At 40.6% G+C, this 14,358-nt stretch overlaps 1 protein-coding gene across 1 annotated transcript; it reads left to right on the top strand.

Annotated features, from left to right (window-relative positions):
• Positions 1-5,300: 5,300 nt before the first annotated feature.
• EIF3C (eukaryotic translation initiation factor 3C) lies at positions 5,301-9,203 on the top strand. Its single transcript, XM_089448450.1, has 3 exons — positions 5,301-5,638; positions 5,971-7,824; positions 7,999-9,203. The coding sequence occupies exons 1-3, from the start codon at positions 5,615-5,617 to the stop codon at positions 9,022-9,024; spliced, it is 2,904 nt and encodes a 967-aa protein (XP_089304576.1). The 5' UTR covers positions 5,301-5,614; the 3' UTR covers positions 9,025-9,203.
• The last annotated feature ends 5,155 nt before the right edge of the window (positions 9,204-14,358 follow it).

Below are 14,358 nucleotides of genomic sequence, written 5' to 3'. Positions count from 1 at the left end.
TTTATGGAAACAATTCAAAAGCTACATGGAAACCCAAAGATTATTGTAAGTGACAGAGATCCCATTTTCACTGGAAATTTTTGGACAGAATTATTTTCTTGTCTTGGTACTCAGTTAGCTCATAGCTCATCTTATCATCCTCAATCTGATGGGCAAACTGAGATAGTAAACAAATGTTTGGAAGGATATCTTCGTTGCTTTGTTTCTGATAAACAGACACAATGGGTCAAATGGTTGCCTCTGGCTGAATGGTGGTATAACACTTCCTTCCATACAACAACAAAATGACCCCATTTATGGCACTTTATGGGTATCAACCACCATCCATCACATCATATTTAAGAGAAAATTCTAAGGTTCAGGCAGTGGAACATCACATCGAACATCAACAACAAGTCCTCCAACTCTTAAAGGATAACCTCGTGTTGGCACAAAATAGAATGAAACAACAGGCAAATCAACATCGCAGTGAAAGAAGTTTTGATGTAGGTGACTGGGTATTCCTACGCCTACAACCATATAAGCAAATGTCCCTAAAGCAAGCTAAGAAGGATAATAAATTATCACCAAAGTATTATGGTCCGTACAAGGTGTTGCAAAAGATTGGTACTATGGCATACAAATTGGAGCTTCCTGTAGCTTCTTGATTGCACCCAGTTTTCCATGTTTCATGTTTAAAGAAGGTTATAGGCGACAAGCTCCCAGTTCAAACAATATTGCCAGAACTTGACGAGGAAGGAAAAATTATATTGGAACCAGAAGCAGTCACAGAAACAAGAACTCGACAGCTACGAAATCGATCAATTTCATAGTATCTTATCAAGTGGAAGAACTTATCCGCTGAAGACTCCACATGGGAGGATGAGAATTTTATGCAAAAGTATCCAGAACTACTCAAGCATTGAGGACAACACTTTTTTGAAGGAGAGGGGCATGTTGGCTCCCTATAATACTAGTGATTACCCCATTACTATTGTAGTTATACCCCTTATTTATATTGTTGTGCCCCTATTACCCCCATGTTGTTATTTCTGTGCCCCATAGAATCCCTCTATTGTTATTTTTGTGGCTTTATATTATTATTGTTAGGTCGGCTGGATTATATTGTGACTCCTTAGACTCCTATATATAGAAAGGAGGTTTTCTCATTTGTATCATCCAAGAATTGTTCATTTATGTAAGGTAAAGGAGGTTGCCCCCTCGAAGAGGCTGAATTCTAAGGCGTTGATCTATCTCTTCTATCTTTTCTTGAGCTGGTTTCATAACAGTAGGAGACTGGCTCAGGGTCGGAGAACCAATAGCCTTCCAACAAGAAACAAACATGATGCAAGTAGAAGCGCCTTCATCAATGACTCTGCGATGAATCGTTTTAGAATTGATGATGACCTGGATAAGGAAGGAAATTTGGTGAGGCAATCTCTGTATATGACTGTCTAGGTCAAAAGTGATTAGGTCCGAGTCGGCTGAGTCAATGCCACCGATAGCTGATAGCAAGGACTTCCTCTGAGAGGGGCAGCTCTGGAGGACTTCTAATGCAAACACAGCTGACGGAGCTTGGGCTAAGTCCTCAACGATGCTGTAGTGCTGGGCAGCAGGAGCATTAGGGTTGTAAGAAGACTTCCGGAGCACACCCTTAGGAGGAGGCCGGATGATTGCTTCAATACTAGGCTGTTCGATATGAAGGGAACCAGAACTGGACGGAGGAGCACTAGAGGGGACCTCAGCCTCCTTCCCGACAGGCGACGGATACTCTTTTGCCCGAGTACTAAAGTGGACGGGAATCGTCCCAGCCATAAATATCTGAGAACCAAAGGGGGAAGAGGATTGAGATGGATTGGCCACCATTTGCGTTTGTTGCGAGGGAAAAGGCTCTTTGAGCATGGCAGGAGTCACAGGGTCACCTTTCAACAAATGACTAACTTCAGACCGCCTCGGGCAGTCTTTGGTATAGTGATCCTCGTCACAGATAAGGCAAGGATGCTTAGGCTTGCGTTTGGTACCTTCCTCGGGTGGAGGTTTAGGGGAATCCTGCTTCGGTTGATCAACCTTATTCTTCCATTTTCCCTTCTTTTTCCCTTTTGAGGCTTTGTCTACCGTGGTGGATTGAATGATGTTAACCTCAGAAGTGTTACCAGAATTGGATACAGCCTGAGAAGTGCTTTCATTTGAAGCATTCGACTTTTGCTTCCCTAGGGTTTGCGGAAGATTTCTTAGAGGACGGATTAACAGAACCAATGACGCCATCAACAAATGGTGTTGGCAGGGCTTTGGAAGTTTCGGGCCTCGGAGCATTAGGCAAATAATCATATAGTGTACTGGACTGGGAGTAAACTAAGTCAAGGTACTGAGCACGCGCAATAGCCTGCTCTTCAGTTACACATGCCCCCATAGCAATGTCCCGGGCTATCGGACCGACAAACAAGGTTGTGAACCAGTCGATCAGAAGCTGATCGGGAATCCAAAACTTAATCAAACGGTGACGCCGTCTCCATTCATGGATATGATCGGAGATGTGCGTGGTCGTGGTCTGTTTTAAGGATGTCAGGAGATGTGTGCCTGTCTCATATCGAATCGGCAACTGAAAATGAGTTAAAAATGCCATTGCCAACGAGTTAAAGTCCTGAAAAGATCCACGAGCTAGCTCAATATACCATTTAGTAGTAGAGCTAGTGAGGGTCTGTTGAAAAATGTGGAGTTGAATTGAATCATCAAGCCATGAATTTGACGAACACCATAGATGATAAGTCATAACATGGGCTTGGGATCTTCTCTAGCTTTACCGTCAAACTTGGGACAATCACCGGGAATCTTAGTTGGAACTGGCGGCCAATACGGATTATGAAGAATGGGATCATTTGTCAGTTTGGACACATCCGGTAACTCCAACATTGCCAAAAATGGTAATTGAGGATTAAAGGACATCTAAGGCCATGGGTAGGAGGTAGTACCAGAATTCCACCCAGTTGCTTGTTGCCCCCACTGATTTTTTCCGGACGGATTTGGCCTAGGAGGGTTTTGTTCGTATGGATTTTGTCCATAGGGGTTATAGTTGTAACTGGACAGTTGACCCTGGATCTTCCCCCCAACATTCCACTAATTACCAACTTGGCCTGCAGGAGCAACATATGGTTGCTGGTAATTCTGGTAAGGACTCACCTGCAGTTGTTGATAATTTTGGTATGGGGCAAATTGGATTTGCCCTTGGGATTGCTGAAAACCATAAGGTGGCTGGGCCCCAAATTGAGCCTGGGAGCCAGGCTGCATTTGATAAGTAGGTTGGGATTGGGATCCAACCTGAATTTGAAGACCGGATTGGGTCTGGAGCCCAAACTGGGGCTGAAAACCGGGTGGAGCTTGAGAAGCAACGATCATTTGAGTGCCCGGTTGAGCAAGCCTAGACGGATGTCCTTGAGAGGATAGAGGTTGAGCCACCTGGCTAGAAGGTTGGCCTGGTTGCGGTTGGCCCATTTGCCCAGAAGCTTGGACTTGCTGGGAATTGGGTTGACCTTGTGGAACCGAAGGCTTTCCAGACTGACCAGATGGTTGAGTAGGCTGGACAATTGGTTGTCCTTGTTGAATTTGAGACTGACCAACTTGTCCAGAAGGGTAGCCTTGCTGGGTACCAGGTTGGCCTTGTTGAATGTAAGGTTGTCTTGGGTTACCAGAAGGTTGCCCGAAGTACGTGAAAGAAGACCCACTGAAGGCCGAAGGTTGTCCCAGAATGGGTTGTCCTTGTGGGCCGACAGTTTGCCCTGGATAAGGCTGCCCATAGTATGGTTGTCCGTAAGACTGCTGCCCGTAAGATGGTTGACCTTGATAGGGTGGTCCTTGAACATTTGAAAACTGCGCTTGGCCACCATGGTAAGCTGTGGTACCCCAAGCGACAGACAACGGAACCGAGACCTCAACAAAAGGTTGAGATGCTATGGGTCCAGGATGATAAATATGAGCTCCTCGAGAGTCATAGGGCCACTATGTGAAGGACCTGCCAAAGGTCTAGCAACAGTGGTCACCACCGAAGATGTAGTGGCGGCACTAACAGCGGGGGTTGTGGAAGCCACACAAACGGTTGGCATAGTCGGGACAGATGTCACATTGTGAATCTGGGGAGTAAAAGATCCCGAAGTTGGAGTGACAGTACGAGACCACATGGATCATACTTACCCAGGTTATATTTTTAATTTATATAATGGTCATACCAAATCTAGCCGTTATCTATATAGCCGTTACCTGGTCTAAGAATTCAGCCGTTGGAGTATCTGCTCTATCTATTTAACATGAAAAGCCTGATCTGCTCATTCAACTTGTCCTGACGATGAACCACACTAGCTGGTTTGAAACACGTTGACAAATGAAATATCTTGTGATTTATGCCGAGAAATCTCTCATTAACTTAATATGGATCACAGAAGCCTCAATACAACGTTTGGAAACACGTCAACAAAACATCTTTAATGTAATTATTGCTAAAAGTTTTCTCAATAATTCAAGTATAGATCAGAAACATGAATTTGGAAGTTAAAATATTGTCAATTGAGTTTAGTTTAGGTTAGTTTAGGTAGTTGGGTGGAATAATTGTTATCTTCCCCACCCATGTTCAAGTTTTATAAGTTGAAATGTTGACCTCTAGAATAGAGTAATTTCTTTGGTACAAGTTTTGTAAGTTGACATGTTCACGCTATGGAATAAAGTAACTTAGTTGGTTCAAGTTTCCTAAGTTGACATGTTGATGTTGTGGAATAGAGTAACTTCATTGTGCTCTTAAGTGAGTCTATACTAGGGTTAGCCTAGTACAAACAACCTTTCTCACCAACAACCTCTCTCTTGCCTTTGGCTGAGAGATGTTGAATTTCTTAGTGTGGTACCTAATGCCCAAAATTTTAAGCCCCAAAAGTTAACTCAAGTGATTTAAAGCCAAACATATAGTTATTTGATATTGATATTGTTGTTAATCATGGATACTCTTCCCTTAAAATAAAACTCTGCAATCATTTTACCTGATTTAACATCCATTGAAAAAATACTCCAGATTTCCCATACTAATTAATTCATAATCTCATTTTGTATACTCAAGATTTCCCATACTAATTAATTCATAATCACATTTTGTAAACGAAGAAATTAGGGTTTTACATAAAATTGAAATTTACCCGCAAATTTTAATGGTAAAAAGAAGATAAAGAAAGAAAGGAAAACAAAAAATTTAATGTCCACGAGGCTGACAAAAAAAAAATACAAAATCCCTTAAATGTGCAAATGCGCTGAGAACCGTCCTTTTTTGGGTAAATCGCAGCCGTCCGTGGCCGCCGATTGGAGAAGAAAGGATAACCGTGGCCCTAAAACCCTTGTATCCAGACGATTCATACAATTTTCATTGTTTCCTTCTTTTGAGATTCGTTTCAATCGATTACCTCGCCCTGCTTTGGAGCTCCTTCGCATCTATTTCTGAAGAATTATCTACGGAGACCTGAGATTCGAAAAATCGCTGCGCTAGTTCGAGTTTGTAAAACCTCTCTGTCATTTTCTGCGGGGCGTTTGATCAAGATCGGAGTTTTCTGGGGTTTCTTTCGTTCAGTTTGAAGTTTTCAGCGGACATTTGGAACAAGTTTCATCCATGGCTTCTCGTTTCTGGACCCAGGTACGTGTTTATTTGTTAGTTTTGCATATTAAATAGTTTTCGGTAGTTCTGAGGTTAATTTTTTAGGGTTTTTTTTTGGGACAAAAATAACATTTTGATTATTTATACAAAACCTCCCATCCCTGAGAACATGAGATGCATCATGGAATGTGTTTACAGCATGCTTTGTGTTTCTAAAAGCTTAAAAAATATATCCCCCCTTCAAGCCGCTATTAAACATCATCGCAGAAACAGACATGGAAACTAAACTAGTACACTTGTTTTTCTTTTTCTCTGTTGGGTTATGTTCTGATGATGAATGTTGCATTCATATTTTGCCTTCATTATAAAAGGGTGATAGCGAATCTGAAGAGGAAGAGAGTGAAATTGAAGAGGAGGAGAATGTTGGCGGAGGTGAAACTGGTGCCGTGGCTGTTGGATCGAATAAATATCTTCAAAAAAATGCAAGCGACAGTGAGGATTCTGATGATCAGCGTAGGGTTGTCAGATCTGCAAAGGACAAGAGGTTTGAAGAGATGTCCCTTACAGTCGATCAAATGAAGAATGCCATGAAGATTAATGACTGGGTCAGCTTACAGGAGAGTTTCGATAAACTTAACAAGCAGCTTGAGAAAGTGATTCGTGTCATGGAATCGGACCAGGTTCCACGCCTGTATATCAAGGCTCTTGTGATGCTGGAGGACTTTTTGGCACAAGCAATGGCAAACAAAGAGGCTAAGAAGAAGATGAGCTCCAGTAATGCAAAAGCCCTGAATTCAATGAAGCAAAAACTCAAGAAGAATAATAAACAATATGAAGCTGAGATTGAGAAGTATAGAGCCAGCCCTGTATCAGAGGATGATGCTGTTAAATCCGACGACGATGAAGACGACGATTTGGAATCCGAATTGGATGTTGAAGAAGATCCTGCTAATTTGGCTACGGAATCTGATGATGATGAAGATGAAGAGGGTAACCAGGAAGATGAAGAGGGCGGTTGGGAGAAAAAGAAAAGTAAGAGGGATAAGTTAATGGACAAGCAGTTTATGCGAGACCCAAGTGAGATTACTTGGGAAATGGTGGACAAGAAGCTTAAAGAGATAATTGCTGCACGTGGACGGAAAGGGACAGGAAGGCTTGAGCGAGTCGAATTACTAACATACCTGACAAGGGTTGCAAAGACCCCGGCGCAGAAGTTAGAGGTTTTGGTCAACGTTGTATCTGCACAGTTTGATGTAAACCCTAGCCTCAGCACACACATGCCGATTCCTGTCTGGAAGAAATGCGTTCATAATATTCTTGTCATGCTGGATATCTTGGCTCAACACCCAAACATAGTTATGGATGATTCAGTGGAGCACGATGAGAAGGAGACTCAGAAAGGAACGGATTATCAGGGAACAATTCGAGTGTGGGGTAATATTGTTGCATTTCTTGAACGCATTGACAATGAACTCTTCAAAAGTTTGCAATGTATTGATCCCCACACTAAGGAGTATATTGAGAGGCTCCGAGATGAGCCTTTATTTATGGTCCTTGCTCAGAATGTTCAGGATTATGTTGAGCGGGTCCATGATCTGAAGGCAGCCGCAAAGGTGGCCCTAAAACGTGTAGAACTCATATACTATAAGCCCCAAGAGGTATATGAAGCCATGAGGAAATTGGCTGAGACCCAAACCAGGACTGAAGTTGCATCTGATATTGATTTGGCTGCAGCAGAAAATGGAGACATGGATGTGGATGAGGATGGCAAAGTTATTGTAGAACCTAAGATAACTGAAGAAATCAGAGGACCACCGGCATTCATTGTTACTACAGAAATTGTGCCAAGGAGGCCAACATTTCCAGAGCATAGCAGGAGCCTTATGGATTCTCTAGTGTCTCTCATTTATAAGCATGGTGATGAGCGAACAAAAGCGAGGGCCATGCTTTGTGATATTTATCACCATGCTATATTGGATCAGTTTTCTATGGCTAGGGATTTGTTGCTCATGAGCCACTTGCAGGATGGGGTACAACACATGGATATTTCCACCCAGATACTTTTCAATCGAGCAATGGCTCAACTTGGTCTCTGTGCTTTCCGAGCATCTCTAATTTCAGAAGCACACGGCTGCCTTTCTGACCTCTATGCAGGTGGCAGGGTTAAGGAATTGCTGGCCCAAGGTGTACAACAGAGTCGATATCATGAAAAAACTCCAGAGCAGGTTAGTTTAAAGACTATCATCAGCTCCTCTTCCGGCATTTAATTGTAGCAATGTTCTCAATTTTTATTTTGTTTATATTCTTTATCTAGGTAGTTTAAGACTATCATCAGCTCTTTTTCTGTCTTTTAATTTTAGCAAATGTTCAACAATTTTGTTGTGTCCTTGAAACTTCAGGAAAAACTTGAGAGGAGGCGTCAAATGCCTTATCACATGCATATTAATTTGGAACTGCTTGAAGCAGTACATCTGATTTGTGCCATGCTCTTGGAGGTACCAAATATGGCTGCTAATACACATGATGTCAGAAGGAAGGTGATTAGTAGGACTTTCCGCCGTTTATTGGAGATTAATGAGAGGCAAACATTTACTGGTCCCCCGGAGAATGTTCGTGATCATGTTATGGCTGCAACACGTGCATTAAGCAAAGGTGATTGGAAGAAAGCATATGAAGTCATTGCAAGTCTTGACATCTGGAAGCTTCTACGAGAGAAAGAGAAGGTACTAGAAATGTTGAAGTTCAAAATTCATGAAGAAGCTCTGAGAACTTACATATTTACCTATTCTTCATGCTATAGTTCTATGAGCTTAGATCAGCTGGAAACTATATTTGAGCTTTCTGAAGCACAAGTGCACAGCATAGTTAGCAAGATGATGGTTGCAGAAGAATTTCATGCCAGCTGGAATCAGCCTACACGTTGCATTGTTACTCATGATGTAGAGCCTACCAGATTACAAGCCTTGGCATCACAGTTTGCTGAGAAATTGTCAGGTCTTGTTGATATCAATGAGAGAGCTTTTGATGCTCGAACTGGTGGTGGCCAAGAGGGGCCTTCTGCAAACAGGCGAAGAGAGAACCAAGATTATGCTGGTGCTGCTTCTGGTCGATGGCAAGCTGATTTTTCAGCTGGTCAAGGCAGACAGGGTAATTATTCTAACCGTTCAAATTATACAGGTGGAAGAAATGCAAATAATCAGGCACGTGGTGGTGGTACTGGAGGTACATTTGGCAAAGATCGTTATGGTCAGGCTGGTCGTGGGGGGTCTGGATATTCTTCGGGATATCAGAGCACACGTTACCAAGATGCTTATAGTAGTGTTGGGAGAACTTATCAGACTGGACAAGCAGCATCTGCCCTTAGAGGATCTCAGCCTGATGGATCTGGCCGTATGGTGAGCCTGACAAGATCTGGCAGGTTTTAGTAATTTTTGATGTGGTATTTAATATTTCTAAAGAGTTTTTGTTGCTTCAGTAGCCACTTTTGTTTTGAAATTGTGTTGGTTCCTAGACCAGGCAGGGTTAAGGGAACTCCTCGTTACATGGTCCATTGAACATTTGACGTTTGTTGAGGTATTAATGAAAGCTGAACTTGTTTGGTTGATGCCGGATAGCATAAGCATACATATTTTGGAATGTAGTCATTGAGTTATTCCGAATATATTTTCTGGTTGCTGATCTAAAATTTTGGGCATTTGCATTTGTGACTTTAAGATTGCTGACTTGGTTTTGGAATGCCTTAAATTTGAGTAAAGGTAATCTCTGTTTATAATAGTAAGGATAATGAATTATCTCACACTTGCCATTGTTTCGAATAGGGCAATTGTTTCTTTCATTAATGGATTTTATATTTATTGGGGACTATAACCTAGATGTGCTTTAGGTGACACGGAGAATCTTATGGTTCAAATTGCCGGTTTGAACAGTTACTTGATGGATAACTTATGATGTATAGCTTAAGGGCTAATATTCTATGTGGGTTATTTTTCCATGTCTTTTTCAAAATTAATATTTGTTAATTTATATTTCTTTTTGGAAATGATTTGCCTGAATTTTATAGTATAAAATTATTTTACTTTTAAAATTGTCAAATTTTTATAGAGACTATATAAAATCATTAGAAATTTGAATGTTTTTACAGAAAATATCACTAAACATTTTATAGTTTGTATATTAATGATGAGACATATTTGCCATCTCAATTGCTTTTATTGTATTGCAATAAAGGTTCATATTAAGCAATACAGCCAAATACAAAAGTTGTGGCATTGTACGTGCTTGGTTGATATATAAGTCATGACATGTAGCCATCTCACTTGCTTTTATTTTATTGCAATAAAGGTTTATATTAAGCAATACATCCAAATACAAAAGTTGTTGCATTTTACGTGCTTGGTTGACTGGAGATTTTCATCACTTCATTCTTTAATTGATGTAAAATGCGTGGGACATCTGTGTGTTTCATTCAAATGTAAAAGTAGACCTTTTCATTTTGGAGCAAGAGGGGATGTTTTCACTAAAATTCTAGGTTACTTTTGTTTGTGTTTGATGCCTACTTTCTTGTTTTGCCAGTAGACATGATTCATTGCTTCTGGTGTTTTTAGATATTTTGAATGAATGACCTTTACCCCTCACTGCTATAATTTGAAGCTCTGGTGCTATCATTCCTATATACTGCCGCAAGATACTTTTTATTTCAGTGCAAAAAATAATAATTTATGATACTTTTGAAATCTTGAGAGTTAATTTCAGGCCAGTCTAGTTTGTACAGCTTGTTGAATTTAAGTATGTAATTTGGTAAAATATTTCATTTCAGCGATTGCTTGCTGTAGAAGAAGCGTATCTGTTCTTTAAGAGAGGTTTTCTGGTAGCAGCGTTTGGTTTGACTATGCAAAAACTGCTAAACTTAGTATGCAGAAACTGCAGACACATTGTTTATGCTTCTGGAATATAACGGTCCTGTCATTGGAAAGGGTACCATACTCATTTAACGGTCCTGTCATTGGAAAGGGTACCATACTCATTTAACGGTCCTGTCATCAGAAATGGAGACGATTCTTCCCTGGCATGTCCCAAGAGAAAGTTGACAATGATATTACCAGTCTAATACAGCCTTAAAACAATATTGGAGCATTTTCAAGTCTGATTTTTTATTATTAGATATTCATGGTGAGCAGAATTACGACTTTATTATTAGAAGTTTTTTTTTATTATCACCTCTTACTGAAGTTTGGCATAATATATAACAAACTGTTTCCTGTAAATAGACAAGTGGCCCAATCAAATAAATCATTAGTCCTGGAGCAAGGACAATCTAACTCTAAACAACCCCCTGAGCTAGCAAGAACTCCATGTTCTGCCTTTGTTACATAATGCTGAAGGGAAACTGAGGACCCCTCCTGTTTTTTTATGAACTTTGAGATGTTGGATTCGTTGAAGTTATGACTTTGATGAACCGAGCTTGAGTTTTAATATTCATCAATTCCCTGTAAAAGTGCATCTACATCTTGAAACCGCTACAAACTCCTTGCTTTCCAAGGAATGGTCAGTTGGTTTGCTTAAAGCTTCCTTGCCCTTGAGCTCATGATTTTTGATGGATTACGAACTATTGATTTGCTAAATTTTGAAATACCAATTAGATTTATTTTCTCACGGCAATTAATTTTATTTCCAACAATATATTTATTTAGCCAAATAAATATTGAATTGCCAAAAAAATAAAATTCTTAGTATTTTTAATTTATAGAAATGAAATATGCAACAGAATTTAAATCAGAGAGATCAATAACACATGCAAAAATAATTCACCCATAACAATTCTCTGCCATCTTTTAATCTGGAAAATCTCGGTTTTTGACCCCTTTGATACAAGGAAAAATAATCTGGAAAATCTCGGTTTTTGACCCCCTAGATACAAGGAAATACAACAGCTGGAACTTGTAACTTGCCTATGAATATGGCCCAAGGAATTCAGCTACCTGGAAATTGGGTTATGGAAAAATCCGCCCTAGAGAAATTTTTCCCAATCAATCAGTTGGCAAATTTCCCTGTGAGCTACTCGCCCCATTTTGCTTTCTCCAAATCAAATCGACCTTCCTCCAGCAACTCGGCCCTAAAATCAAACTGATCTTCATTTAACTCGTCTCCGAGAGATTTAATACATTGCACAACAAATAATCTCCGAAACCCCCTTTCGTTCTCCTTTCTGATTTTTATTTTCCCCCAAGGTAACTGTGTAAATCAGTTACGAAATTAATTCTTTTACACTTACAAAACTGTTTTTCTTTGAAAGATTTATAAAAATAATAATGAGCCTCTAAAATTTGACAACTCGTGATACAATTTTAGTAAAATTTTAATATTATATATATATAAATAATATTAAATCCCCAACCAACATCCTTGTTCTTCATTTTTGCAGTTCAACACCCTAAAATTTTATAATATTGCATAATTAATACATTTTTGCAATTCCACACCCTAAAATTTTATAATATTACATGCATGATTAATTATTTGAGTTGAGGAACAATAATATGTTTCGGAATTTTTGACCCATCAAATATATATGTATATATAATACTTGAAATTCGAATGGATCTGTATATATAATACATACTAGAAATTCGAATGGATGGACCAGCGGACCCGACAGTGAAACCGGGCAGGGGTACCTCAACAAATATGAGCCATCGATTCACATTAGTGGTATTGGCCCCTCAACAAATATGTGCCCTCCTGTTAAACTTATGGTGGGGCAATTTATCTGGTTATCATAGTGAATCACCATTGGCCCCATTTGCAGATCAAATAGTCTTGCAAGTATCTTGCATGTTGCATGCATTGAGCTCTGGGATTATAAGGGTCCTGCATGTTGCATGCATTAAGCTCTAGAAGCTCTGGGGGCTTGGGGTACTTACTGGAGCAACATATGACCACAGGGCGACTCACCCTCCCTTGGTGGTGCGCTATGAACAAGATGATTAGTTCTTCTGTGGGCCGGAATGATTAAATCTCCCGTGGCAACTGTGGAACAGGATGATTAGTTCTCCTGTGGGTCAAGATGATTTGTTCTCCGTGGCGACTGTGGGCCAAGATGATTAGTTCTTCTGTGGGCTAGGATGATTTGTTCTCCGTGGCGTCTATGGAACAGGATGATTAGTTCTCTTGTGGGCCAGGATGATTAGTTCTCCGTGGCATCCACTGACAGGGTGATTCGTTTTCCTGTGGACAGGTTGATTAATTCTCCGTGGCATCCACTGACAGGATGATTTGTTTTCCTGTGGACAGGATGATTAGTTCTCCTGTTGAGGCATCCTACCCATGCAGTCTGGGACTCATGGGAAGTACCTCTCATCTGATCAATGAGCAGAGAAATGAGGATAGGGACCATAGTAGTACTATTGATGGATACATCGCTGTATCTATTGTACTCCCTATGCTAGGATGACCTCCATTGATCTGGGATCAATGAAACTGATCTGGGATTAGTATGAGTGGTTTGAGACACTCTCTTGTGACATTAATCTGGGATCAATGAAACTGATCTGGGATCAGTATGAGTGGTTTGAGACACCATCTTGTGATATTGATCTGGGATCAATAAAACTGACTTCGGGTCAGTAAAAGTGATGTGACACACTTTTCAGATGAAACTAACTTCGGGTTAGTAAGAGTGATGTGACACACTCTTTTTAGATGAAACTGACTTCGGGTCAGTAGAGAATGGTATGAGACATTATCGATCAGTTCTTTTTCTTCATGGTTCAGCAGAGCAGAGCTTAGCGAATCAGAGCAGAGATAGTACAGTGGGACATATGGATCAACGGATGAAGTTCTCCATAGTTGAGAGGGAGTGTTAGAATTGGCAACTAGGGCCAAACTCCATGTGGGTCATCTTATTTATGGCAGTTGATATTTTTCTTGGATCCCTCTCATCGAGAGGTGTAGGATTGATCTAAAGATCATCCGATTCCGATAAGTATTCATGGAGTTATGAATTTATTTGCGTTATAAGACAATTCGTCAAGGTCGGCCAGCGACCAAATAAACCCCACATGTGCTCAACGTTTTAGTATAAATAGAGGTGGCCTTCAAGTCATTTCAACACACTTGGGATCTCTTCCTCTCTCTACTTGTCTTTGGGTTTTAGTAGGAGGAGAGATCCTAAGGAATAACGTTGCCCTGATTCAGAGGGCAGAAAAGTCGGAACTGCCGGGAACAGCGGGAATTGCAAGAATTGCCGGGAACTGCCGAAACAGCTGGAGCATCTGTCTCTAAAGGAGAACAAGCATGCTAAGGACAACAAGCATGCTAGGCACAACAAACAAGCAAAGGACAACAAGCAAGCAAGGTGTAGCCAACACATAGGTCAGGATGGCAACATGGTGCAGCAATGGCACATAATGCAGTACAGTGATGGGTACAATCATGATTAATGAAGCGTGATGAGATGCAGCATAGTGATGATGGGTGCAGCATGGTGCAGCGTGGTGAGGTGCAGCATGATGATGAAATGCAGCACAACAATAGGTGAAGGAGTCACCTTGGAGAATTAGTTGAAGCAGCATGTCTTCAACTGATCTCATGTATCATCTTCTTAGAGATGATCTATGCTCTTATCTAGATAAGTCAAAGTGTTGACTTCTGTTGTAAACATACTATCTCTCTCTCTCTGCTGAACTATTGAAGAACATATAAGAAGAATTAATCAAGGGTTTCCCCACATTGGGGTTTGTCCCTGGCTAGCGCCACATCTG

Source organism: Pinus tabuliformis, chromosome X (assembly GCF_031772625.1).
Source record: "Pinus tabuliformis cultivar Carrire ecotype Pingquan chromosome X, CPIR1, whole genome shotgun sequence".
NCBI classification, from domain to species: Eukaryota; Viridiplantae; Streptophyta; class Pinopsida; order Pinales; family Pinaceae; genus Pinus; species Pinus tabuliformis.
This window is presented reverse-complemented; position numbering and strand designations above follow the sequence as displayed.

Coding starts and splice junctions, on each gene's coding strand:
- EIF3C (XM_089448450.1), top strand. CDS start 5,615: ATGGCTTCTCGTTTCTGGACCCAG. Junction 5,639..5,970: donor CTTCTCGTTTCTGGACCCAG/GTACGTGTTTAT, acceptor TCATTATAAAAG/GGTGATAGCGAATCTGAAGA. Junction 7,825..7,998: donor ATGAAAAAACTCCAGAGCAG/GTTAGTTTAAAG, acceptor TTGAAACTTCAG/GAAAAACTTGAGAGGAGGCG.